Source organism: Larus michahellis, chromosome 14, assembly GCF_964199755.1.
Source record: "Larus michahellis chromosome 14, bLarMic1.1, whole genome shotgun sequence".
Classification (NCBI taxonomy): domain Eukaryota; kingdom Metazoa; phylum Chordata; class Aves; order Charadriiformes; family Laridae; genus Larus; species Larus michahellis.
This window is the reverse complement of record NC_133909.1, coordinates 11,373,253-11,401,079: the sequence shown is the minus strand read 5'-3', so window position 1 is coordinate 11,401,079 and position 27,827 is coordinate 11,373,253. Positions and strand designations below refer to the sequence as shown.

Below are 27,827 nucleotides of genomic sequence, written 5' to 3'. Positions count from 1 at the left end.
CCCACCCTCCCCACCCCCCCGGGTTATTTGGCACAGTGGTATTTAATGCTTAAAATATTCCCATAGGTGTGGACAAGCAGGAGACCCATCCGGGCAGGAGGTGCCGGCACCGCCGCACCGAAAGCTCTTTTGCCTGGGTCGGGCCCAGCCTTTCACCGCGCACAGCCGGCTGCAGCTTCGCTATTTAGCGTGAATTACACTCAGCTTGGCCCCAGCCCAATGGAGAAACCCAACTGCTCGTAGCGTTAATATGATTTGATGAATAGCTTGAACCAACTTAACTCCATTGCCGAGCTGCTGATTCAATCAAGGTCCTAAACCCATCGTGACCTTGATTTCATGGCTTGATCGTAACCACGCGTTTAATGAAATTACAGCAGTTTAGCTTCCTTGGCGATTGTTTAATCTTAATATTGTTTTCATTTTTCTTCGTGAGAGACACGAAGTGAATGGAGTTGGTTTATTCTCCCGGTTTTCAACGCAGGTCAAAAAAATCTCAGTAACTCCACAGCTAAGATGAGACATCCGAGGCAGTTTGGTGTCTCAGCTTTCATTCCTCATGTATAACAAAAGCTCTGGACTGATTCATAAGGAATAAAAAGCCTGGCTTTATTACGACATTCAGCAGTCACAGCCCACAACCACAGCATCTCTCTTGACCATGACAGACAAAGCTCTGGAGATGGAAAATCACTCCTGGAGCCTAATTGCACTTTGAGCTGCTTTTAAACTACGCGAGTCGTCTTTACTGCAAACCACAAGGTGTTTTAAATCCTCGACCATCTTAATCCTGCATCCTCGTCTATTAAACTCCACAAAACAAGCACAAGAGACAGTGGCCAGGTGACGTGGGACTTGCAGACAGCCCTGGGCCAGCTCTCTCCATGCAGCGAGAGGCTGACGAAGCTCAGCAGAAGCCTCCTGCGAGTGCCCAGGAGCATCGCTCTGCTGCCTCGCCCCGAGCAGACCTCCCGAAGCTACTGCTCCCCAGCCAGAAGATAATCAGTCCTGTGCAGTGCCTGCTGAATATCAGCATTTATTTCTGCTTCATCAAGGGGGAAATTCTGAATTCAGGAGTCACCGGTGAGATCTGGGCTGTTTTACCAGGCTCTCTGATCAATCTAGCAGAACGTGGAGCCCGAGCCACGCTGGAACCCTGGCCCAGGTGAGGACTGTCTTCTGCCGCCCGGCAAACCGGAGCCTGAACAGCCCCCAAACCTCCTCTCACCTCGGCAGAGCGAGGTGTTAGAGCAACCAACGTCCCGGAGCTCCCCGGAGGACAGCACTGCCTCTCCCACCCATCTCCCTTGCAGGCGGTGAGATGATGTGGTCACTCAACAAGAGGCGCAAAGGCAGAGAGGAGCAATTCTGCTTCCCATTGCATTAAATAAGGAGAGGGATGATGACAGAGCACAGACTCCTGGCTGCTGACTGCTACAGTAGCTTAAGTGGATGAGTCTTTAAAAGAAGAGCAGGACGCGACTGCTTTATTGAAGGAGATGACTGATGTAGCCATCAGGACGTTTCCATCAACAGCAGCTTCTCCCCATTACGAGACAAGTAATTTGCAACAGCCCATTAGAAGAGCTCCATCCACTTGCCGTCTGATCGGTCTGTGGTCCCCGGGCACCAGCCTGACGAAGTCTGCAGCATCCCGCAAGCATCAGGAGATGCCTTCAGCCTCCTCCTCCTCCTCGGCTGCCAGGTCTTTTACAAGCCGGCCGCAGGGGTGGCCCTGGGCCAGCTAAACAAATTGACCGACGCGCGGCGCAGTTCTCTGCTTTAAGTAAGTTGAGGAAGGTTTTTGTGGAGCAAAGCCCCGCGGCGAGACGCCGACAGCCCCACAGATGCTCTGGCTTCACGAAGCCCCAAGCCAAGGCTCCCTTCTCAGGCCCTCGGAGCTCCAGGCTGGACCCACCCTTGGAGTAATCCCCCCGCTCCCCCGTGCCCAGGCTGCGAGAACAGCATCAAGGGTGGCCTAAAATATCTTCTTTTTCTGTTGAAAGGAAATACCAGCATCACAGCCGGCAGAGAACAGAGGGAAAATTGCCCTCTTGCCTGAATTCAGCACTTTAACTTTGTGTTTTGATTGATCTGGGCCGGGAGGAGGCGGGGGGGGGGGGGGGAGCAGCGAGCAGTTGAGCAGTCTCATAGCTCTTTAAGCTCAAAAGCCATCATAAGGCTTTTTCAGAGATAAGCGCTTCCTAAATACTTACTGCTGAAAGATTAAGAGAATGAAAGCCTGATCCTGTTTCCCTGCCCCACGCGGCCGTGCCAACAGGACTACCCCATCCCCGCCACATCAAACCGCCGCTCCTCTCCCAGCTCCGTAATGCTGATCACGGGGACGGATTTTCTCTTCCTCCGACGCCGGGTGTGGGATGGGGATCCCTGCACAGCACCAGCCTGGAGGGTGGGGGGGGTGGTTTGGCAGGAGCAGGGTGGCTCTGGCAGCAATTCGGCTCTGTTGTCCCTGTCAGCAGCTTTGGCAGGTAGAGGATAACAAAGCAGGTTTGATCTCCCGAGTTTCCCCACGCTGCGCCTCGTTGCCTGACAGGGCTTTTCTGGCTCAGCAGGAATTCCAGAGCCAGGGCTTGCGGAGACGCCGCTGCTCAGAAGGGGCCGAAGCCGCTCAGCTCCCAGGAAGGCGCCAGCCCCCGCCTCAGCGGGCAGGATCCCCCCGCCCCGCCCCAACCCCGTGCTGCACCCACACCGGCCATCCACGCTCGCACCCGCCGTGCCTCCTGCCAGCGGCTCCGCGCCGGCTCGGGAGCCGGGAGGGCAGGAGCTCAGCGCAGGGAGGATGACTGAGGGCACGAGTTTTCTCCTTCAGTGCTTACTCTGATTCACGCCACCCAGAGAATGACTGATTTCCCAAGTTTTAGTGCAATTAAGAATGTCACTTCCCCAGCACAGCCTCCACAGTGACTACCTGCCGATGACTTCGACTGCCGCCCCGCACGCAGCCCCGGCGAGCGAAGCACCACCGACATCTACATCCCCCTCCGCAGACACGGATCACTGACACGATACTGGCCCGGGGCATCCAGAGTAACAGCTCCCGGTGCCAACATAACGCACACTCTCGTGCCTCAGAGACGAGACGAGGTCATTTCTGCCTTCAGGGTCCATCTTCCCCTTTTCAGGGTACTGCCATCACTCAACGGACTCCACTCGCGTAGCAGCACGAGGGCTTTCAGCCAGAGCAGCTCTGCAGGTGCAGCAATTTCTCGTTAAAAGTTTGCCATGTTCAGCCGTGCTCCGGGCAAAGCTCGAACCACAGGTCACAGACTATCACAATTCATGAACTCCTGCTGCGAACGCATCAGTGACCTGGGTGCCGCAGGCCCTTGGCACATCCTGCTCCCGGCACCAGCCGGGGATGTGCCCTGGATGCTCTTCAGCGAGACCCCGACCTCCGAACCGTGCCCACCCTCATGGGACGTGGATGTCGGGAGGGACCCCGGCCCCGCGCAGCCGGGACCCCGTGCGCACATGGCGCGTGGTGGGCGAGCGAGCCCACACCGCCATCACACCGATCACACCGCGGTGATTCACCGCGGCCGCCCCCGGCCCGCGCCGCCGCCCCGGCAAGCTGGGGGAAGGGACGCCCCGGCAGCAGGCACAGAAAAATATTTAAGCAAAACACCATCCAGAGGAAGATGGATCTGGCACAACAGAAATTAATGATCTTTTTGGGTTCATTCATTAAGCAAAAAAAAAAAAAAAAAAAAAAGGCACCAGGAGCAGTGGATTGAGCAGGGTTAGTCACCACCGCCCGGCACAACATCTGCCGTCAGCGGCGCTCGCAGCCTCCCCCTCTGCACCGTCCTCCCCCGGGGTGGCCACGAGACCATCACGGGCTGCCGCCCCCTCCCTGTCCACACCTCCCACGCCCCCCACGCTCCCCTAATGCTGCGGCGCTCTCTCCTCGGAGGAGAGCAGCAAACCCTTCTCCAAAGGCTCGCAAGAGCTGGGCCGCCCCCCCACCACGCGGTACCAAGCACCCCCTGCCCTGCACCAGGCGGGATGCTGTGTGTCCCCCCCGCCCCGGCCGGGGTCCTACCTGCAGCTCCTTGTCCGAGTACTTCTGGGGGTTTTTGCTGCCTTGGCTCTTCTTCCGAAGTTTCTTCAGCTCTGCCTGGCACTTGTCGAGCGAGTCCCCTTTGCTCCTTTGCTCCGTCTGGTATTTTTTCAGCGCAGCCTGGACGGGACAGGAGAAAGCTCTGAGCAGCCGAAGATGAGCCCCCGCCTCGGCCGCGGCTCCTGCTGGAGGGTCAACACCCAGAGCAGAGCACGGTCTGAAACGCCACCAGTGCGGTGCCGGGCGTCTCACTGCATTTAAAACTGGGACAGTGCAAGCAAGGAAACCGAAGTGAGAGATGCTACGGGCTCTCAGCATTGCCCTCTCTTTCTCGGGACGCGAGGCGCGGGGCTGGACGGGCTCCCTGCTCCTCGCTCTCACGCCAAGTGTGTCCCCCACAGCGGCCCGCTCTTGGCTCTGTCACTTCGAGGTGAATGACAGCGTGAACGAGATGACCACGCTTTCATGGTTTTCTTTTTGAGACTGCACTGAGCTGTTCAAAAGCGTCTAAGTGAGAGATGCATAACTGATCCTGACAATTCTGTTCCCCTCCGTAAGCAAAGCCCCTCCTGTCTCTTGACTCCTTGGCTTGCTTTGCTTCCGTGCAAACCTGTGTGCAGCCCCCCTGGACTTCGGGAGAAGCAGGATCGCCGCGTCCCAGAGAGCAAAAAGGGCGGCGATAGTCTGAGACTAGCGAAAATGCTGTTCTGTGTGTGGGGATGTGCGTGATGGCCAGGGACCCATCTGTAACCAGGGGCAAAGCAGTGCCCGGGCACGACCGTCCCCGAGCGGGGCAGCAGGAACAGGAGACGCGGAGATGCCAGAGCCAGCGCTGGCACTGCCGAGACCGCGCGAGACCACAACTCACACTCAGGTACCGGGAGTCCAGCTCCACCTTCTGCTCCAGCTGCGTCAGCAGCTCGTTGTGGAAGGACTTGAGCTGCGGGCAGAAAGAGAGAACGCGGTTCCTTGGCGAGGGCGGGCAAACGCTGCCGGGGAGCGCGGCTGTACAGACAGAGCAGGGGCCGACGGGGGCGAGGGACAGACGGACGCTCACAAAGGGGCTCAGCGGGGCAGAAGCGGGTGGCTGAGCAGACCAGACCCTTTGCAGCTCAGCAAACCCACTTCAGAAGGCCTGGTGTCGCCCAGACAGGACACAGAAAAGCATTTTGCTTGGCTGCGGCACCGGCAGCGCCCGCAGGCAGGGGGAGAGCCCGGCACACCGGGCTGGGGCACTCACCATGTCCTCCAGCTGGTTCTGGATCTGCCTGTGGACTTCTGCCATCTGGAAGAGCACGTCTCCTGCAAAGACAAGACGTGGGGAGAAAGTTTGAGGTGCTGAGCTTCAGGGGGGGACACCCCAGGGCTGGGGCAGGCAGCACCCTGCTAGCATGGGGGGGTCCGCAGCTCCTGGGGTACCCCCAGTTCCCATCTTTGGGGAGCTGTAGGTGAGCAGATGAATATCTGAGACACTTGGACCAACAGGTACCTCTCGTGCAGCGTGAAGGGAAACGAGAACAAGCAGCAGCAGGACCCCAGCGCCCGGGGGCAGCCCCTGCCCGTGACTCACTGTGCCATCGGCCACCCCAGCTATGGCACGGCTCTGCCCCTGCCAGCCCTTAGCCTGGCCACAGGGACGTGACAAAGGAGCCAGAGACGATGGGACCACGAAAGGTCCCTCATCCCGACCTGATTCACAGTCCAGCTATTGAAGGGAGCAGGTGGAGTCCAGAGATGCTGCACTAATAACTGAGAGGGGGATTTTAACAGCACCGTTACAGCCAGGAGCTTCGCCTGACGCTCTCCCAGCCGAGCGTGCAGCCCACAGCCAAGCCCAGAGCGCCCCCGGCCCTCTCCCCGGCAGTGGGGCGGCAGAGAGACGCAGCCCTGGGACTCAGTCCCGCTCACGGGGCTGCAAACGGAGCTACGCCCTCGGTTAATATTTGCCTCAAAACCACTGGACCTGTTCAACCCCGGCGGCTGAGCCGTGCAGGGGCAGCGAGGGCAGAGCCACAGCGGTGACAAACACCGCAGATGTCACTCCCACGAGCGGCCGCCCACGGCCAAGGGATCCCGGCGCTGCTTTGTCCCTTCCTTTAATTTTTCTTTTCAAGTGCAGAACGCATCGAGTCACACACACCCGCCACGCTTTTCCTGGGAGGATGGGCAGCGTCCGGCCTCGGCACAAGCCCCAGCGCGGCTGGAGCCAGACACACACACGCGGGAGCTGCTGCAGCGTCTTTTAGGGGAGCGGCCAGTGCTACCGCTGGACTAAAAGCCCGACCTCCGGGTCAGAGCAAGCTCTCAGGGAGAGCCGAGCCCCGTCAGCTATTTGTAAGGGCTGAGTTAGGAAGCTCTTACTTAAAGCATGGCAGGTCCCCGCTTCCCCGGAGGCTTCCAGCTGACATGGAGCTGTTTACAAACCGAACACCACGAGCCGTGTCTCCGAGCTGCCCCTGTCTCAGGACTCAGCCCCGGCAGGTCCCGCAGCCGGCGGTGGCTGGGAACCACCCCCCCCGGCCCCGCCGACACCCCCAGGGGCTCTCCAAAGGGAAGCAGCATCCCACCTCCCGTCCCAGAAAACTCAGAGCAGCGCCTGGGATAACTCAAAGCCCCAAACGTACAGCCCACAAAGACGTCCGTGGAGTTCTGAAGGAGAGAACAGCGGCCTCAGGGATGGGAAGCGCGAGGGGAAGGGGACACCAGCCCCAGAGCCCAATGTGCGGGAGGAGATGGCGCAACACTGCCGGGGCTGCTCAAGGCGGAGGTGGCAGCTCCTGGCAGGGACGAGCCTGGGAACCCACTGGGGATCTGGGGGCGAGCGGCCACAGCCCTAATCCCACCGTCTCCCTCCCCCGGCGTGCACGGCCACCCTGCAGCCGAGACACAGTGCCCAGGTTGCTTCCAGGTGGGGCTGCTCACTCCGGTCCTGCTCCAGCGAGAGCCTGGTCCCGGCAAACACTGCGCTTTTGGGGCATTTAGAGAACGGGGCATTTAGAAATTTAGAGAATGAAGGAAAACACAGGATCTCAGCAGAGGGCAGGTCTGTCCTGCGCTCCAGCACAACTGCATCCTCTGTAGGTGGAGTCAAACCTCAGCAACGGAGACAGGGATGAGCCAAACCAGCATCTCGCCGGTGCAAGGGAACCATTGGGACCCTCGTTCAGCACAAAGCCAGGCGGCGCACACCGGGCCAGCCCCACTAGCCCATCGTCCCCAGCACACGGGCCGTGCGCCAGCCGAGTGTCAACACCCGTGGCCGGTCGGGAACAACCTGGCCCAACGTTTCTTTGCTCTTGCCGATGAAGCAATTCGTACTTCGCACCATACACCATGTCTCAAAAACTCCTGCAAACATTAAAATTTGATCCCTTTTCGTCCTTGGCGGGCACCAGCCCCCTGCGCCGTGGGTCGATGCAGTGACAGAACCAGCTGCGGCACCTGCAGGCACCCAGCCAGCGCCGACTGCCACCGGGGCCACTGTCCCCCCGGGTCCCCATGCGGCTCCTTGAGAGAACAGCGATGCACAAAGCATCCCACAAAGCGAGGAGGTGATGGAGGAGGCTCCAGGAAAAAAAAAATTGTGTGCTGAGATTCCCGCAGCCCCGCTGAATTAACTTTTACAGCCGTTCGCAAGGTGCCGAGCAGAGCGGAGCAGCCCCCGGCGCTCACGCTGAGCGGGCAGCGACCACGGCGATTACGCACGTCTGCGCCGAAGGGCTTCACGCATGAACGGGGAGGTCCGGGCAGGGGGTCACCACCGGGAGAGCGCCAGGAAATTGCTCTCCGGTCAGGCTGCGACAGCTCAATCATGGGAAGTGCACAAATTCCCACTGCAAGGAGGCAATGACGTAACGCCGTCGCTTGGCTGAGATTGCTTTTTCAGGAGTAGATCAATGCAAGGGTGGCCCGCTTATTCTTTCCAAAGCTTGCGCCACCCCCTCTCCCTGTGGCTTCCCATTTGGCCAGAATGGAAACCCCAGCCGGGAACGCCGGCACAGGGCTGGCTGAGGCCTTTCTGGCCACCGCTGCTGAGCTCCCAACCCAGCCGGAGAGCGGAGACCAGGGCGCTCAGAAATCATACACATGTCCCCAAACCCAGCGCTGGGTACACCCAGCCCCTCGCACCGGGACAGCCGGGCTCTGTTCCCACTGCATTCCTCACCCGGGGAATTAGCCTGTTCCCAGCAGCCCTGCGTGGGGCACCTCTCAGCAGATACACGTCTCTTTGTTCAGACTTTTTTCTCCTCCTCCACCACCACCACCACCCCCCCCTTGGCGCTTATCGCAGCGAGAGCACGGGGTGTTCCAGCCCCACATCAAAGCAGGCAGCGGTGCGGAGCCCTTCCCACCCTGCACAGCATCCCTGCTGCAAGCCGCTCCGCGTCCCAGCCCGGCCAAGGGGACACTGTCGTCCCCCTGTCCCCGCCATGCTCCGCTGCCGTGGCCGGTTTGACGAGCCTTTGCTGGCGGCACGGCCAGGAGCGGCTCAAGGTGAGCACGGTGGCAGTGCTGGAAGGTGGCTGGACGCCTGCCCGGCGCTGGGCTGAGCAGAGGCACCAGAGCTTCCTCTGGAGCCTCTCCCCGAGCTGGGACAGCCCAGTTGGCTCCCAGGGAATCAGCTCCAGACTTCCCATGGCCTCCGTCGTCGCCCACACAGGGCAGCAGCAGGATTTGAGCGAGCAAAACACCCTAAATAGCAGCTGCAACGCCGTGCGAATTCTCATACGGCACCTCTGACACCCTGATGCCTCCCCACCACCAGCTGCTTCCCCCCTGCAAAAAAGGCCACGGACCTTGTTAGGCATTAACAGACATTTCACCTTGCAACCGCTCAGACTAACCCAGCTTGGCAGCAGGGAAGAAGTTAAACTGTGACTAAGAGATGCCACGGCAGTCGGAAAGCCAAAATACTTCAAATGCTGGCTCGGGAGAGGATCCGTGGCATTGCACCGATGGCAGGTACCGCGAGGCGTTGGCAGAGCCGGCACCACGGCACGGCCCAGCCCGGCAGCGGCACAGCCACCCACGCCACCGGCGCTTTGCATCACCTACCAGTGGTATTTGTAAGTTAAACACGGTAATTGCCGCTGCGCAGCAGGGCAGAGAACAGGGCAAGGGCTCGGGTCACGCTGGAAATTGTACAGAGAACGCGAGCTCCGCGCTAGCCTTGCTGCCAAAATGCACATCCGACGGGTCGAAAACCCAAGGTGAAGTGTCTCACCTAAGCCCGGAGGCAAAAATAAAGACAGGGAAGGGCAGGAGCGCAGAGCAAGGGCTTCACCTGCCCGCACCAGGCTCACACACCTCCCCGCAGAGCTGCAAAGCACAAACAGGCGAGGAGGAGGAGTTGCTATTTACGCGGGTCTGACTCACAGTATCGCTCTGGGAGAACTATAGGGGCTATTGTGGGCCCTTCCCTACCGCACCCAGCCGGGAACGGGCAAACAGGTTGTTCCACATCCCTCCCCATTGCTATCGGGCACCGCAAGCCCGGCGGCGCGGGAGCCAGCTGCCCCTCCAGAAGGCAAAGCAGGAGGAAACCCACCTCACAGGGTTTTGCTCGCGAGTTTTCTCAGCCTAAGGATTTTATTAGGTTTGGGTTTGTTTTTTTTTCCTCCCCCTTCCCTCCCTCCCTCCCTTCTCTTGAGCTACGTACGAGTTATTTTTAATAAAAAATACCAAACAATGCACAGGCGAAGGAGCCAAACTGCTGCAAGCCGGGACGTGTTGATGCTTGTGCATGGCTGAAGCAGCCCAGCTTGTCCTACAAGGGCAGCGGGAGCCGGTGGCCAGCGGCTGGCCACCGGCTCCCGCTGCCAGAGGCTTCATCCCAGCAGCAGGGATGCTTTGGCAAGCAAAGAGCGCTGCATCCTCGCCAGCATCGCTCCTTGCTCCTCGCGAGGAGGAGGAGGACGCGGTCCCCAGGGCGTCGCTCGCCATCAAGATGACTTGGCTCTGGAGGTTGAGATTATTTTGTGCTCCCCCCCACACACGCTCCGTCTCTCCCCCTCATCTTAATGCATCTGGAGCCAAGTTGGCAGGCACAGCACATGGCACCGACGAGCCCCCTCAAGCCACGGAGGGCAGCGCTTGGCAGCCCAACACCTCATCCCGACAAGGCGGCTCTGACTCCATCAGCCCTGACATTCGGCGGCAGGAACCCGGGGGAAGATGGGTGCGCGTGCCGCGGGAAGGGTGCGAGCGCGGGGAAACAATCAGCTTCTCCGCCCTGACTCATCTATTTCCTCTTCAAAAAGGTTTCACTTACCCCAGCCCCGGAGGATGGTACCCGATTTGTTGATGTTCTATTAGCGACTCATCAGCATTATAATGATCACCTCTGCTTGCAGCCTCTGCCTCAACCCAGCCTGGCAAAGCTTAAGACATTTTTTTTATTTATTTATGGAGAGACAAGGTGAAAGAAAAAAGCAAGAGCTTCCCAAGGCACACGTTCAAGGACGCACCTTCAGTAACGGGCTCCCTCAGGCTGAGCAGTTGCCACTGACACCTTTGCCATGGACAGATGAGACCTGGGCGACCTGCGCTTCCCCACAGCCATCCCCGACGCAGACGTGCCTATCGTTGATGTATCGCGACAGAGACCAGTGAGTCCCTAATGCCCAACTGCTCTGGCAGCAGCTATATTGGTGGCACAGGATTAATCGGCACAGGACAACACGACTGCACCAGCCCGGAGCTGCCCTGCTCAGACCCCCAGGAATGGATGAATCCTGCACACCAGCAGTGCCGGGAGGGACAGCAAATCCCCCTCCCAGGACCCGGGAGTGGCCACACAACAAGCTGTGCCCCTTCCCACCATCTGCCGAGCTCACAGCGTCACCGACGGACAGCAGAAACCACAGACGTGGCCCCTCCATCTCTCCCGAAAGGCTGGAGCATCCATCCCTGCGGGAGCTGGTCCCGGGCTCGCTGCCCGGCATCCCTGGAAGATGTCACCACTGAAGGTGGAACCCAAACGTTAACAGACAGCTGCCACGCGTTAGAAACCTTCCGCCAGGCAACATGCTCTGCGCAGATGCTCGTTTAACAACCCTCCACCATTACGTACCCAAACACAGGTTGGTGAGAAGCAGCCTACTGCTACGGCAGTCTGCTCGTCATCAGGAGCGGCGAAGGCAGCGAAAAGGCAACGCGGGCAGCAGAAGAGTCCCTTTCTGAGGCGGGCAGCAGTTTTTAAGAGGTCTTTCTCATGTTTCTGCACCTTTAGCAAACCCATTCCTACAGGTTCCTTCCCTGAGGGAACTACACAGCTTGGAGGCAGAGTCCCGAATTCCTGGAACAATTCCTCTGGCAAATGAGGCCTTCCAACAGAATCGCAGGTGGAAATGCAGGTCCAGAGCATCCATTCTCCCACCAGCGCAAAGTTGTTACCCACAAGGCATTAAGCACGTTGTTAAGTCCATTTTTAAAAGGATCAAGCAACAAGATTATCGTTGCTCTCCCACCCCGGAGCTGGTCTCCAGGGGCAGAGGGACCTCGCTGCGGGGACACCAAGTCACCCGCCACAGGCAAATATTTCCTTACGTTCAGGTTCGGTGTTTCTGGGCACCGCTCTGGCAGGTCCCCAGTGGACATCAGGCACCGTGGCCACCACCGGCTCCAGTGGCCCCAGATCACACTCTGAACGCTGTGATGACCCTTGACATTCGCGGCATCTATATCTGCATCTCCGCTGCTGCAGGAAGCATCTACCCAAAACAACTGCAAATCCAATTAAGAGATTAATCCCTCTCCCCCGAGGATTCAGCGCAGCACGAAGCCTCCGAACCACACCGCCGCCGAGCCGCCCGGCCAGACCCAGGAGCTGCAGCGAAGACAAGAGTCTGAACTCACCTGGGCAGCCAGGGGCATCCCACCAGCCTGGTCTGCTCCGCACCAGGAGCTGCCACGTTGGCCACCCCACCGGGGCGCAGGCCGGTAGCACCCTGGTTCTACGGCAGCATCACGGACAGGACCAGGCTCTGTGCTCACCTCCAACACGCCCAGTGGAGATGGCTCTACCCCACATCCCTCCATTTTCAAAGCTTTTCAAGAGCTCGTTTAAAACTCTTGAAGCCCAGCATCCTCCACTGACCCCAAAGGGCTCCACAGCAGAGGGCTGGACCATTAAGGTGCCACCAGCCCCGATTTTATCATGCAAATGGTGTATCAGAAGAAAGCCATTATCTACCAGAGGCTCATTTCAGCTCAACAATGGAAGACTAATCACTGCATGTCTCGCCCTTTCACAGGGCCCTGCTTCAGTCAGAGCAGCATTCACTAATTCCAGAGGGCCTTCCAGAAAAAAAACCAAGCCCAGAACAAAATCCACCTCCAGCGCTGGAGGAGTTTCCTGCAGGTGCTGCTCAGCCCCAGCATCCCACGCGCTCCCAACCTGCTGGAAACTCCCTCGGCTCCACTCACCAGGCAAGTACATCTCTCGGGAAGAGAAAAAACCCCTTCCCACGACTTTGCCATGGTCTTGTTTTAAAAGGGGACAAAAGAAACATGTTGAGTAGCATCCAAGGGACCTAAGCAGAAGCCAGCCAAGGGCCAAAGTCACCCAAATACTCGTGTGCATGAGACTGGAGCTCCTCGGAAGGGTCTACAAAGTGTTCCCGGATCCAGCCCGGAGCAAACCGTCACTGATCAGACATGCAGCATTCGTGCTCTTCACGCCAGCTTCTCAGCTTCCCAAAAAGCCCCCGCAGCAGCCGCTGGAGACGTGAGGAACAGCACAAGGAGCCCCTCTCAGAGGAACTGTGGGGATGGGGCTAATCCTCCAAGGACCAGAGACGGGGCAGCAGCGCAGAGCAGGGAGGGGAGCAGCTTCCCTGCCACCCCCCCAGCGATCCAGCTCTCGGGAATGGGGTTCAGACAGAGGGACACCCCTGCCAGACGCCCGCACCCGAAAACTCCAGCCACAGAGCCGATTACTGCTCAAGCATTTTATTATCCCTAGGTTTTCCCTTACTGCCTGGGATTATCCCGTCTACACGCAGTTGCTAAAATCTGATGGAGAATTTACAAAAAAATGTGAGGTGCTGAGCAGCTGGTGAGCAGAGCCCCAGGCTGGGAGGTGGCATTGTCAGGCTGCTGACTCCTTCCAGCAAGACAAACGAGCAGCATCAGTACCATCGCGGGACGTGGTTTTAAAAAAGCCAGCACCGAGCAGGACAGGCCACCCCGGCAGAGCTGCAGACAGCCGGAGATCGGCCACTGACAAGCAGTTTTCCAGTGCCCACCTTAATCAAAGAGCAACTCCTTGGAGTTACAGGTGCTCCAGGAGAGGTGGTGACATGAGAACATGGCTGGTTTTGAGCACTGATGGCAGTGCTCTCCTGGCACGGGGCAGCCTCCAAGTGTCCACCCAGCTCCCGGGGTGCTGGGAACCCTCCCGGATACCCTGGTCCCTGTCACCCAGGGGTTCCTGAGCCCCCGCAGCCACCCGGGCACAGGCAGCATCACTGCAGGGCAGGCAGGACAGCTAGGGACAGATGTGGCCGCCTTCATCACCTCTTAGGCACAGCATCTGCAGTACTTTCACGTTCTTTTGACGTTTCCCATCCCAGAAATGGCATCAGGAAAGTATCCACCTTTAAAAAATAATGGATTAAGGAAAGGAATAAAAGAAATCTCAGATTTTTTTCTGTGGAGGCTGGAAACAGACGCAAGCTGCGGTGCCAGTCAGAGCATCCCGGATCCTGCCTGACCTCTGGGAGCAGCTTTCCCTGTCCCGTGGCTCCCGGAGACCAGCGGCACAGGGGGCACAGCGTCAATGCCAGCTGCAGTTACCGACATCCCTGTTTGCTGCTGCTGCCTCCAGTAAGGAATGAAATAACCCAGACCCCGCGCTCCTTTCCGGCACTATCAGCAATCACGGCACAGGGACCGATAAAGTAAAGGTGTTCCCAGGAAAAGCCGTACCTTTGGCGAGCACAGCCCCCCATCTAAAATATTTTTCAGCCCCTGTTTACACACCCCGCTGGGAGGGGGTTGTGTCCCTGGCTCTTATCAGCTCCGGTAAACTGCTGCCAGAAATCTTATCTTAACTTTCTTCTGCAGGGAGCAGCTGCCACAACAAATACGAGCAAGACCAACAAAGCAAGAGGAGCTGGGAGCAGCCGCTCCTGCTCCTCACGGGTCTGGCTGCACAGGAGCTGCCGGGATCCTCCTTCAAAGCCCCGCTCGCACCGAGCGGGGAAGGTGCCGAAGTTGGGAAACATGTTAGACCAACCCCAAAATACTGGAGCCGCACACCCGAGTGCACGCCGGGAGGCTGCGGGGAGGGGGCGGGGGGGGCACTCAGGATGCCTGCTGGCAAACCACCGTCCTTTGAGGAAGCAGGACCAGCAGAAGACACCAAAGCCAGTTCGTAAGCACGAGCAAAGGCTGGAGCTGCTCGGGAGGGCAGGCGGGTTTGTGGTCCCTGAGCTCCTGCCCTCACACGGCTGAGCCTCCTCTCATGAGGCTTTCCCAGGCTTTCACTGCCAGGACAGAGCTGGCGCGTCTTTTGCCCCCAGAGGGGCACAAGAGGTGGCCCTTGGAGAGCGAGGTCTGCACAGCCCCTGCAATCTCAGTCGCCGCATCCATCGCGCACAAGGCTCTCTTGTTTTATTTATTAAACAGAAACAGATTGCCACAGGCAGCTTTAATCCGAGTGATAAAAATCGGTTTCCATAGACACTTGCTGCTTCCCCACAAAAATTCAGAGGCAGCCAGCCGAGCTGCAGCGGCCGGGGTGCGGGGTGCCTGACGCCGCACACAATGTGGTGAAACCGAAGCCTGGCCCCTCCGAGGGGCTGCCCACCGCTTGCTTCATCCACCTCTAGAGTCATTTCAGCTCAGCCTCTTCTCTGTTAATTGACCTCGGAGAGACGGCATTAACGAGGACAGTTTGCCGTTTCCTAGCACAGCGATCTGGTGAGCCAGAGCTGCAGGAGGGACGAGGAGGAGGAGGAAGAGTTCACCTGGGACTGCAAAGGCAACGAGACCAAACCCCATCTCAGCCTCACGAGAGGCTGCAGCATCCCTGGGGGGGAGCCGGGAGAGGACCCGCCTCGAACCCCTTCTGCACTGGGAAACAGCTCGGAGGGAGAGCACAGGAGCCACATCCGAGTGATGGGCAGACTGGAAAAGCATCTCCCAAACGACTTACCACAGGAATAAACGTAGGAAGGGGAAAGGCGGCACCGAGCATCACAGCATCGCACCGGCTTCGCCGAAACCTGGCACAGCCCTCACTCGGCAGGGCTTGGGGGGCGACTGCAGCCCCCCCACACGCAGCCCGCGCTGGGCGACTGCCACCGGGAGACACGCGCTCCAGCACCGCTGACCTGCTGGTCCCCAGCATCATCCCCTTCACCAGAGGACGAAGGCGGGCAGCGCTGCCTCGGCTCCCGGAGCAGAACCTGCTGCTTTTCTCTCCTTTGCAAAGACGAAACCATCGCTCTCCGCAAACGCTTCCTCCTTGCAAACCCCAAGAGCTGACAGTGCCCCGGAATCCGGGCACTAAGAATAGCAGGTTGGTGGGGGTTTTTTTGTGTGGTTTTTTTTTTTTTTTTAAGCTACGTTAACAGCAAACACTTTTACCATTCACATGAGGCAGGATCAGCTCCACATTAAGCTCATCCCCATCAACAGCAAAAATCTGGTTCCGTTCCTGAGCTCGGAGCCTGCTCCGGACTGTGACTCCATTTAGCAGTAAATCGGTGACTTACCCAACTCTTTCGATCCTTGGCTTTCACTGGCCAACTCTCCCATCTTAACCAGAGCATCAAAGTATCCTTTTGCTGCGTATGTCATACCTAAAAGCATCAAAAAATGCAGGTTATATTCTCTTTAAAGGCTATGATAACTTCTGTGGCACTGGATAGATGCTAGACACTAAAATAGACAATACTTCAAAGGGCTTAACCCCACGGGGAGGGAACAGACAACAAACAGAAGAAAAACGAATGAAGAAAGAAGAAAGCTCGAGCAGCAAGATTACAGGGCTATTTAGGAAGGAAAAAAAAAAAAAGGTACGTGCAGGACCTAGGTGGTTGTCATTCCAGTGTAACCATCAGCCTGCTTAACGCCGCTCAGAAAAATCACTGCGGAATAATTGAATATCACAGACTTTCATTATAGTTCAGTCCTGTTTGTTGACATTCCAGCTACACACTCCACTTTAATCAGATAAGCAGGGGGTTTCCTCTAATCACGAGAACATGTTGTACGGCTTTAGCTCAACGCCGTCAAATTATGTGCTGAAGCCTCTTCCAGCATGATTTACTCATTAAGAGACTTCCTTCGGATGCCCCCACCAGCTCCGAGATCCAGAGCAGAGGATGACCAGAGACAATTTTAAAAATTACAGGAAGATCTTGGGCTTCAAAGCGTACGCACAGCAGGGATGTGAGAAAAATAGAAATGAAGCAATCATGCTGGTTTATCCACAAAACGCTGCAGTTAGTGCGCCCGCCTTAAGCTGCAATAAAACAGCGCGTTACAAACGGACTCCACCACGCGAGTAATTAAAAGCCGCATTATCAGTATAATATTTGAGAACAAATAAAAGACGCAGTCCCAAGGGCAACCTCTTCCCCCCCCGTCAGACCCTGCCTCTCCTCCCTCCCCTGCTGCAGCAGCGCCCCCAAATCACAAACCCCGCTTCGTTAGCATCATTAGCGATAGCTGGGGAATGCGGCTGCTCCTAAGGGTGTATCAAGTGCCCCATTCCCGGGGGAGCAGAGGCCACAGCCCCCATGCAGTGGACCGGGATGGACGGACGCTTCCCACGTTACGGCCAGTTGATCCATTAAAACCTGGTTAAAAACAGTGCCCAGAACTGGGCAGAAAGCAGCGCGCAGGGGGTCTGCGGCTCAAAAATCTTTCACCGAAACACCCGCGAACCTCGTTTGACTTGCGGGAAATAAAATTTGTCCCAGGCACAAAGCAAGAATGCACAGATCCTTCCCAAAGGGTGGATTGCGAACACCGTCGTTTAAGAACACGAGACACCAAAACACTTTCTTTCCACCGGTTTAAGATTATGACAGCCTCTTCCCTTATGGGCATTTTCACGGAGCCAATTCAAAAAAAAAAAACAGAAGCTGAGAGAGATGTGCAGGGCAGCTGCGCAGCGAGCAGAGCCCTCCTCCTGGGGTAGAGCAGAACCTGCCTTAAATCTCCCCAAAACCCAGCCCAGGAGGGCCTGGGCACTAGGTAGAGTCATTTTAAGTCAAAATAGTCCATTTTCGGTTTTCATCAATTCGTATTTTACTTTTGAGCATTTAAATCTACTCCTCCCTAATGACTCCCAATAGGGCCCTCTATTCCCAACCAATATTTTTATGTTTCTTCCTTCTCTTCCAATGCATTCTTCTGGGCAGTTTGAACATCTCAGTAATATGCCTTTAAACATAAAATCTTAATTCTAAATATTTTGAAGTAACACTTAAAGACCAACTGATCAGAGATGTATTTGTTACCCAGTTGCCACCCGACGCTTTCACACTGCGTTTTTGCAAAGCTTTGCATTGAGGTCCGAGAACCATCTCCCCCCGTTTCCTCCCCTGTCTCCCAAGGAAAAAGGGCACCCCAAGCTGATTTCCCAGCTTTCCCCACTTCCGAGGCCATGCTGTTCCACCGGCCCCTCACCAGCCTTGCAGCCCCCAGCATCTCAGCAACACACACACGAGCGATGCGCTTTCACTTACTTGCTAAGGCTTTTTCGTAGGTCTTCCCCATAGAAATGAAATTCCTGAGGCTGGGATTGAACTGCTCCATAATCGTCTAGAGGAAAGAGAAGAACATCACCGGGGGTTAGCGGAGAAGATGGGGAGCTGGACAGATCAGCCGCGCTGAACTCCATGCTCATCAACGCAATAACAGACCAAAAAAATCCTCCCATATCTCCCAGCAACTCAAGCCAAGCTTCCCGATGGCTGCAAGAAGATGCTGGTTTTACAACAAGAAGCCTTAAGTACACCCACGTCCTGCGAATAACGCACAAAGGCAATGGCTCGATTGGCCTGGAAGGGCAAATCCTCTCATTCTGGGTAAGTCCAAAGCACAGGATGGGGTCCGACGCTAAGCCAAACGCGGTGGTAAGAGCTGTTGAACACAGCCAGGACGTCAGCTGAGCGCAACAACCCGCGCTGCCACTTCAAGCCACGTCTCCTCCAGCCCTCTGTGAGAGCCTTGGAGGCACCTTCACCTCTCACCAAGGAGAACCGCTCCAGAGGGACCTTCCCCATGCCAGCTCCAGCAGGTGCCAATGGCACCGCCCTGACACGAGGCGAGAGCAGAGCCCGGACACAATGTGGGGGGAAGGTGCCCCAGATCCTCCCTTCATCCCACAGCTTTACTGAGGAAGACCAAGCTTGGGTTTTGAAGGCCACGAGGCAGAGGGTCAACGACAGGGTGGCTCTGCAGTGCCCCAGTGCGAGATGCCTTGTGCACGTGCTTCACCGTAGGAGATAAGGGAATGCCCTAAACCAGAAAATTATCAGATATAGCAAATATAACCATAATAATAACAACCATAAGTGGCTCTTTGAGACAGCAGGCAACGGTCCTCAGACCAACCGCAAAGTTGACTTGAGTTCTGGGAGGTGATGGCTGGTGATGTCCCGCTCCTGGGACGGCCTTGGAGAGCAGCATCAGCTTGGTCCATCATGGAGAAGCAGAAAGGGCTGTGGAACGGGATTCAAAATAACCACCAAGGAGCTGGAGACAGAACAAAGCCACCATCGTCCCCACCGAGCCGGTGCCAGCCGCGGCTGAAGCCATGTGCAAGGAATTACACCTCGGTCTCAAAGCACTTGGTGTCACTTTCCACCTGCCCATAAATGCATACATGAGGGTGCTGCTGAACACCAGAAGCGCTGTCTGACGGCTTTTCCTCCCTCGCTGTAAGGTCCTTATTTAAACACGGGAGGGGGAAGGAATAATCGGATCACAAAGAAGAACGGCTCTTTGTGCGTTTGCCACCGCAGCCCCTGGCCCTCCCCTGCCAGAGCCATTCAATCCCGGCGCCGATAGCATCTCTAAAACCAGACACCCCTTCCCAGCCGAACCCTGGAAGAGACAACAAAATCTCCATTCTCTCCCTGCGAATCCCACCTCCGGACCGAGCCCGGCTGCAGCGGAGCAGCCCCGGAGCCGGTCGCCAGCCCCTGCCCCACCTCGGGGACAGCCCCTCGCCAAGGGTACCGCTGGGAAATTAAGTTTAATGCCTAAATTGTCCCCACATGCCCCGAGCGGGGATGCACGGGCGTCCCCTGGGAAGTGAGGGCTCTGCACCCCCACCCCGCGCTGCTGGCGGCGTCCCATCCCGGGAAGGGGAGGGAAGACGAGAGACAGACACTTATGGCGAATAAGCTGATTAAGCATCTGTCACCTCATCTGAAGCTGGCCAAACACTATAAAGCTCATTTTCTGCCTGAAGCATTTTTATCCCAAGTTCCTGCTGCCTGGCCTTTGGAGAGCACAGCAGTTTAATTTCCCCGCGTGGGTGCAGGTGTGCGGGGCTCAGCCCGTGCCTCCCCCTCCTCCAACCAGCCATTTTCTCCTGTCGGGGAGCAGGAACCCACACAAGATGCCAGCTCGGGGCCGGCGTCCAGCACACTGTCGGGGGCCATCACCTCGCTGCCGGTATTTGTTGGCAGGAGAAATCCTTATCATCCCCCACGGAGCACACAGCGGCAGCCCCGCTCCCGGCGGGAGTGCGGTGGGATGAGGCCAGGGCACCAACCCTGCCCAAGCCACGGTGGCCAAGAAGCCACCAGCGTCCGTCCCACTGCACCTTACCCAGCCCCGCGAAGGGCAGGAGGTGACTGCAGGGATCCGACAAGGCAAGCACGAGGCTAACGAGAAAATTCGCTGCTAATTAAGGCTGCGGGTCAAGTTCCACAGCAACACGGTGCCCATGGAAGCTGCTCTGGGGCAGCACAGCAGTTTAGTGAACACACTCAGCTTGAAAGGAGAAAATTAACCTGTAGCAACAAGCCACGTAGCGAGTTCTTCTCCCTAATTGTAGGAGACAATTGCACAGGAGTTAATTAACACTGGCAAGGACTGCTCCGTCCTTCCCACATCACGTTTAGCTTCGGTCAAAAAATCCACCTGCGTTATCCCACGAAGCGGCCGGAGGCGTGGGACCGCTGCCCTCGTCGGGGACAGGGACATGTCCCCGCTGCCCGCAGAGCCGTGGCTACAGACCCCCCCTGCCCCAGGCTGGGGCTCAGCCTCAGCAGTCCGCGGCTGAATAATGCTTATGCAGAAGAAATATTGGCAGAATTTCTGTGGGGAAGTGATTTATTTTTTTTTTTTTTGAAACAGTTTGCTAGGTTAAGTGCAATAAGTGTTTATGTATTGTGTGTATACATGTATATATAAATAAAATGATTTTTGCAGCAGTGCCTACGTAAACACATCTTCCTGAAGCGCGAAACTTAACAAGTAAGTGATGGAATAGGATGCTCAGAGAAAGCATCGCGGCAGGGCAGGAGCCGCGGTGACCCTCGGCGAGCAGCGGCCGTCCCGGCGGCACGGCACAGCACGCTGAGCGCGGCCGCGATGGGGAGCAGCGCCATGCACAGAGGCTGCGCTCTTGATCCGCGGCGTCTTTTGGGGAAGGATGCAGGGGAACAGAGTCACGAAAAATCCCCTCCCAAAATTCACCTCATCTTCCCCAAACCGAAGGGAACCAAAGCACGACACAGCCCCGGCAGCCAGCACCCGCTCGGGGCAGGATCCTGCTTCCCCCTGACTGACAACAGCCATTTTAAAAGCAATAAATAAAGAGGAAAAAAAGCCCCAGGGAAAGGGTCCCACTGATCAGCTGAAGAAGGGGGGAGGCAACTCTCTGCTGGCCGAATGAAATTCACAACCCCTCAGGAGGAAGTTTGCTGAAAATGAGCGTTTTGAAGACATTGTTGGAGACTCCGACAACAACAGCCCGGCAGGATGAGGACGTCGAAAAGGGCTCTTCGCTACAGAGATAAAAATAGAGTTTTTTCAAGCCTTCTTCTCGCTCCCGGGGTGGGAAGAGAAGGTGACTCCAGAACTAACACACCTTCGCGTCCCCCGCCAGGTGAGAAGCTGAAAAGCCACCGGCTGCTAAGGAGAAAATAAACATATTGATACTAGATGTATTTATGGCACGGAATATGCTCAACAAGCAGTCGCTCGGCGCGCCCGAGTCAGCCAAAGTGCTAAAACTGCCGGTCCCACGGCAGGGAGGGCAGAGGTGCCCGCGGGGCTGGGGCAGGGCTCTCCTTGGCTGCCGAGGGGAAGCCGGGTGCTACGGTAAAGCCAATATTCAGCAAAATTCTGGTAACGAAAGCAAATCTCGTTCTCCCTCAAATTTTGCTCCATCAGCACCACCCACAAGTTGTTTGCCTTCCACGCGCCGCCCGGGCAGAGTTTAGAAAAACACAGACAAAAAAAAAAAAGACACAAAAAACCAAAACAAAACAAAAAAAAAGACCTGGCAGCTAAAGGTTGGAAGGGCTTTGCTTTGTTCCACTGCGCTAAATTCCCTGGGTAATACCACTCAGCTCTCTGGGATTGGCACGGCTTTATTCAGCTGCCAAAAATGAAACTAATGCAAAGCACGAGGTCTCCAGGACATAGTCCTGCTCAATGAGGTGGGGGAGAACAGAAAATAAGGTCCCGGTCTCCCCCCTCCACACGACAGCAAGGATCTACCGGCCGCTCTGATGCTGTAACAGGCAGCCCGTAAGTAAAAGTTTAAGTCCTCGCTAAGAACGAGCTGGAAACGGAGCTGGTGCAGGTCGTATCAGGTTCCTCCTCCGTAGGAAAGGCCTGCACAACACCTCCGCGAGGGCTTTTTAAAAAATTGAAAAACAGGCTGCTCAGTTCTCCCCAGGTCCATCCCCGCAGCCTCCCGCGCAGCTCCTAAAACCCCCGTATAGAGGGAAATAAAGGGCAGGCGCTCCTTCGCTTGGCTGCGGCAGGGGGTTGGAACTAGATGATCTTTAAGGTCCCTTCCAACCCAAGCCGTTCTGTGATTCTATGCCAGCGGCCACAGCCCGCCGGCCCCCCGGGCTCCGCACCAGCCGCGGTGCATCGCCGCACGGCTGAGACCTCACCCCGCCGTCAGCAGCGTACCCGCTGCCCTGAGCGCGGAGCCGTAATCACACCCGACTTCACGTCCCGTCTCCCCCACCACGGCAAAGGGGCGGACAGCCGGGAATCAATGCGACGAGGGTCCTGGGTTTGTCCAAGGATGAACATCACCAGGAACGCCGCAGCGTGCGCACTGCCCCAGGCTCCTCCGCAGCCACCCCCGCAGGGACAGCCTAGGCAACGCTGGCTGGGGACACCCCGGACACCTCAGCCAACACGAGTGATGGACTTTGAGCTAAAAACCCCCAACTTTAGTGTTTTCCTTGTACTGTTCTTTGTTGCCCATTCAACAGTAAGGCGCAATGGCTCCTTGCAAGACCGATGCTGCACAGTGGCATGGGCTCAGACTGGCACGCACGGCTTTCCTGGGAGGCTCGTGGGTGACAGCAGGACATGATGTGACCATGACGAGTGCCGTCAGAAGGGGGAAGTACCATGGGACTCTCCCCTCGCCACAGTCACGCTGCAAAAGCGGCTCAGCTATAAGGAAGTTTGGTTTCTAAATGGGTCAGCCCCGCTCCAGGAACGCCTTCACTATTTCTGGTGTTAATATTTAATGCCCAAACCAGCCCCGGCGCTGCCTCCATCTCGGCACGTCCTGCCCTGCACCACCAGAAGACAGCCCCGTAGCTTTAGCCACCAAGTTTCTGCTGGGAGGGGAGCCTCGCTGGGCTCGTTAGCAGGGCTGATTGCAATTGCTTACAACACACCCACCTGGCAACTCTGCCACGGGATCATCCCCATCCAGCCCGAGTCCCCAGTATCTCGGTGTACCGTAACACGCAACGCAGCGGCAGCGTTTCACAACCCGGGCTGCTCACGGCTGCTGTGCCGCATCCCCCCCTCATCCCGCAGCTCCCTCCCAGCCAGCGGGAACGGCTGGGCCACCGTCCTCCGGCTGGGACTCGCACAGGGTCCTCCCCAAAGCCAGACCAGCGCTCAGCACGATCTTTACTACAGAAAGAGCTCAGGAGCAAGGGAATCGGGGGAAAAAACCACCAGGGTCCCCATCTAAAGGCATTTAGTTCCTACTAGCCATGGTGTCAGAGGATGAAGGGAACCCAGTTTCACAGCAAGAGCTTTGAATATTTTGTAACTGGGGTCTGGGCTTGAAGGAAAGTGGAATGGTGACCCGCATGGTGTACAGAGTGCCCCCAGCATGGCTGGGGAACACCCCACCAGTACCCACCAGCAGCCACCCCACAAGGCAGACCCGTCCCCAGCCCCCTGGCATTGGGATCACCGCTGCCAGGCCGGGAAGGGGGTGGTGGTGGGGTGTCACCCAGCCCCTTCCCACAGACCCCGCACCAAGGGGCTCGGCTCAGCCAAAGGCTTCAGCCTGACAAGCTCAGCACAGGAGATGCCCCACGAGCAGCCAGGCAGTGAAACCATGGCCACGACCAGAGTCAACACAACAAGGCACCGAAGGCGATGCCAGCGGCTGCCTCCATGCCAGGGAGCAGCATCCCCCACGGGCAGCGAGTGGGGGCACCTCCGGCAAGTCGGGAGCTACCTGCTTTATAACACTTCTTAACCCACGAGGTTCAGCAGCCTGGAGACGTTCCATCTCGGCAGAGGTCAGAACCCCCCGTGCAGCCCGCAGCAGCGCAGGCAGAGGGGCTGGCACAGCCCCCACCACCCCCGGGAGCGCGGAGCCTCGCTCCATGCCAGCTCAGCTGCAGAGCTGAGGCGCCTACAAAGATGCAGCCCTGGCAAAAGCGTGGTGCCCTGTAGAAACACCGCAGCCCCGGGCCCTGCTCGCTACGGGACGATAAGCCTGACGTCCCCCCACTGCCCTCCGCACTTATTGCTGGGAAGGCAATTGCATCGCTGGACCCGCTCCCCGGCGACACCGGCACCCACCGCCCGCCCCGCTCAGCTCAGAGCCCCCGCGCAGGGACCACGGCACACGGAGCTCGGGGGTGGCACAGCCTGATGCCGGGGGCCAGCTCCTGCCTCCGCTGTCACACCGCATCGTCCCTCCGCTGCCAAACACACTGAGCCACCCACAAGTTCCCTTCTGATTCACTTGAGCAAGAATCGCTCCCCTTCCCTCTGGACTTGGAGATAATGAGGCAAAAGGCTGTTAAGCCGGCAATAACATTTATTACAGCCGATGTGCAGCAAACGACTATCAGGAATTATGCCTGCGTTTGTGCAAGACAATTAGGCTTCGAGTTTGGGGTGTTTTTAAGCAAACACCTCTTCAAACGCGGAGCTATTCATACACCATTGCAGAACAATCTTCCACACGAAGAAATTGCTTTAAAATGAAATGGAGGTTAGCCTGTAAACAGCGCTAATCTAATCTGTCATAAACGAGACCGATTTGTCTTCAAGGGAAGGAAGGATGGAAGAATTGCCAGTGCCTCCTTTCTGCATGCGGACGGTCCCGCGCGAGGGACGAGCGGTGCCCGGGGAGCTGCTGACCCCGCGCCCGGCAGCTGCCACGGGGTCCCGGAGTGAATCAGCGCCAGGGGAGGTGGGATCGCGTTGGCAGGAGGTGCCAGCAGCCTCCGTCTCCCTCTGTAATTACTACACATGTGTAGGCAGCTGCCTGTAGTGGCAGCATCGGCAAGGGGGCGGCTGACAGCTCCTCCACCATCTCATTAGCACAGTCACTCCGAGGGCGAGCACCGGTTCTGGAAAATGATTACAATGGGCTTCCCGAGCAGAACGCCCCGGGAAAGCCTGCGCGGGAGATGGTGCCTGGCACAGGGAGCTGCCGGCTCCCGCTCCGGACCTCGCAGGAACGGGCTCGATCCCCTGGTCTGGCCGCTGCTGGATCCCCAGCATCACCCCCTGTCCTGGGGGGGTTCTCTCCTCCTGACCACAGCGGTGCTCCGGCTACTGCACACGCCTGAAAAGCATGGGTCAAAAAACTTACTTGGTCAATGGGGATGTGAAGCACTGGAGCTGGTTTTGGACTGGGAGACTCCAAAGCTTAGAGAGCTCTGGAGAGTCCGCACAGCCCCTGAGCCTCCAGCCCTCACGCTGGGCTCCAGGAGGTCACAGAAACCCTCAAAGAAAGAGGCAAACAGCGGGTTCCTGCACACACGCCATGCCACACATCTCCAGAGGCCAAGAAAAGCATCTTCAGAGGAGAAAAGGCTCCTCATTCTCTGCAGGAAAGGCAGAGTCAGGACCATCCTCCTCCAGCTGCCAGCGCAGAGACACTGAAGTTGGGTCAAACCATGAGACCAGCCTCCAGCTCCACATCCTCGCTCCCTACACCCCTGCTGCTCCCACTAAAATACTGAAAAATTGAAGCATTCACCAACTGATGGAGACCTCTGGACTCCTCAAGTCCATCTTTGGCTCTTGGGGCCCCTGTGCACCCTCTGCGCTTCAGCCACATCAGCCAGGCTTCAATGGCGACGGCGCTGCCACTTGCTCCGGGCCAAGGGCGCTCTGCTCCATCCCTAAACCCGCGGCTCACGCAGCACAGCAATGACGAAGCCGATGGTCAGAGGCAAGAGAAGAGCCCAGCCAGCACCCACCCTTCACCCCTCATTTCTCAGGGCAACGAGCTTCATTTAAGCGCAGTGGTTGCGATGGCACAAGCCACCCCACACGCTCCTTCCTGGGCTGCGCCTGGGGAAATTGTGACCTGCTCCACAAACCTGTTATTAGCACAGTTCTTCGAGGACAACACACCTCAAACAACAACTGAGTCACCAGCTGAAACTGTTCCCAGCAAATATCCCCAGACCGACCCCACCATTGCTCGGTCCAGGGGAGCTCCGGTGGCCAAGCCATGCGAGGGAGCCCGATGGCATCGACACCCCACGGGGTTGGCTCTGTCCCTCCAGTCCAAGAGGAACCCACAGGGCCATGAGTCCAGGGACCTCAGCCGCATTCAGTGGGGCAGGAAGGATCCCAGACACCCAGGCCCCCACCATGGCCAGGCAGCTCCATTGGCAGACCAGCTCTACATCCCGAGTGGCCACAACTCCAGGTGCCATTCGCTCCATCCGAACATCTGCTACGCCCCAGGATCCCAAGCCCCGAGACTTTAGAACTTTACCACCTTGGTATTGTTTTGTACTAAATTTTTTCTATCAGAGTTTTGGGTTGTTTTGTTTTTTTGTTTTTTTTTCTGCTTACTGCTCCCAGGTAACTCAATCTAACCACTTAAATCGCAGGAAATCATGCAAGCTTTCCAGTTTAACAAATGACATCCTGCATTACATGTTAGGCTAGAAAGGTTTTATTAGACTCAGTCGCAGAACCCAGCGGAGCAGAAACCACTTCCTTCGCGAGGAAAATTAAAGCACATAAATTATTTTATTTTTCTCATGGCACCGGGAGCAAAGCAGAGAGGGGAAAAAAAAAAAAAAAACGCCGAGAGATTGACAAACTCGGGCTGCAACAGGGGCAGGGAGACGGCTCCGATCGCTGTTAATTGCGGCAGGAACGCGAGTGGCCGCAGCCCGGCCCCGGCCCGAGGTGATTTGGGGACAATCCGGGGGATGAGACAAATTCCCACGCCCTCCCCTCCCCCCCCCCCGGGGGGGCTCCCCCACAGCTCGGCGACCGGGGCGGGGGTGCTCGGAGGGGTCCCCGTTCCCCTCTCCAGGGCTCCGGTACCGCCGGCGCCCCGGTCGCTCCGTGCCGGCATCCCGAGCGCAGCCCCGGGGATGGAGCGGGGGCGGCCGCGGCGCCTCCTCCCGCCGCCCCCGCGGAGGATGGGGGTGGGGAAAAAAAATTAAAATAAAAGGAGGGGGGAAAAAAAAAAAAAAAAAAACCACCCAAACCCGCAAATACACGGCAGCGGTGCCCCCGGGGCCGGCACCTGTTGCCGGGCTGACCTTGTAGACATTCTCGGTGAGCCGGTGCACCTCCTCGGAGCGGGACATGGCGGGCGGGCCGGGCAGCACCATGGGCGGCGGCGGCGGCGGGGCGCGGAGCCGGCGGCGGGCGCGGAGAACAGCGCGGAGCGGAGCCCGCGACGCCTTTTATCAGCTGCCGGGGCCGCCGCCCGCCCTGTCCCGCCCCGCGGGGAGGAGCCGCCGGGCCCGGCCGGGAGCTGCCGGGGCGGCGGGACGGGGCGGGACGGGGCGGGACGGGACCGGACGGGGCGGAGGGGCAGCGCCGAGCGCGGCCGGGGGCGGGAGGGCTGCGAGCCCGGGGGGCAGGGGGGGATGCAGCGTGCTTCCCCCCCCCATAACCCGCCTCCTGTACCCCGTTCCCCATCCCATACCCCATCCTGTACCCCGTTCCCCATCCCATACCCCATCCCATTCCCCATTCCCCGTATCGTTTACCATCCCGTACCCCATTCCTCATCCCGTACCCTGTTCCCCATCCCATACCCCATTCCTCATCCCGTACCCCATCCCATACCCCCTTCCCCATCCTGTACCCTATTCCCTATCCCATACCCCTCCATACCCCATTCCACATCCCATATCCCCTTCTCCATCCCATACTCCGTTCCCCATCCTGCACCCCATTCCCTGTCCCATACCCCTCCGGTACCCCATTCCCCATCCCATACCCCATTCCCTGTCCTGTACTCCATCCCGTACCCCATTCCCCATCCCACATCCCCACTGTGCCCCATAACCTATCCTACGCCCCCTACCATACCCCTTAC

The 27,827-nt window shown here is 57.7% G+C and overlaps 1 protein-coding gene across 8 annotated transcripts in view; it reads right to left on the bottom strand.

The window, feature by feature from the left end:
* BAIAP2 (BAR/IMD domain containing adaptor protein 2) overlaps nt 1-27,238 on the bottom strand; it is a 49,115-nt gene extending 21,877 nt beyond the window's left edge. For 2 of the 8 annotated variants that reach the window (XM_074608129.1, XM_074608128.1), the window contains exons 1-6: nt 27,040-27,233; nt 17,791-17,866; nt 15,808-15,894; nt 5,325-5,386; nt 4,953-5,024; nt 4,067-4,204 (exon numbers count right to left, since the gene is read on the bottom strand). In XM_074608129.1, coding sequence (XP_074464230.1) covers nt 4,067-4,204; nt 4,953-5,024; nt 5,325-5,386; nt 15,808-15,894; nt 17,791-17,866; nt 27,040-27,111 — 507 coding nt within the window. In that variant the 5' untranslated portion in view covers nt 27,112-27,233. Of the gene's footprint in view, nt 1-4,066; nt 4,205-4,952; nt 5,025-5,324; nt 5,387-15,807; nt 15,895-17,790; nt 17,867-27,039 lie in introns of all 8 variants that reach the window. The other 6 variants (XM_074608136.1, XM_074608135.1, XM_074608132.1 and 3 more) reach the window with 6 other exon arrangements.
* Nucleotides 27,239-27,827: the final 589 nt, after the last annotated feature.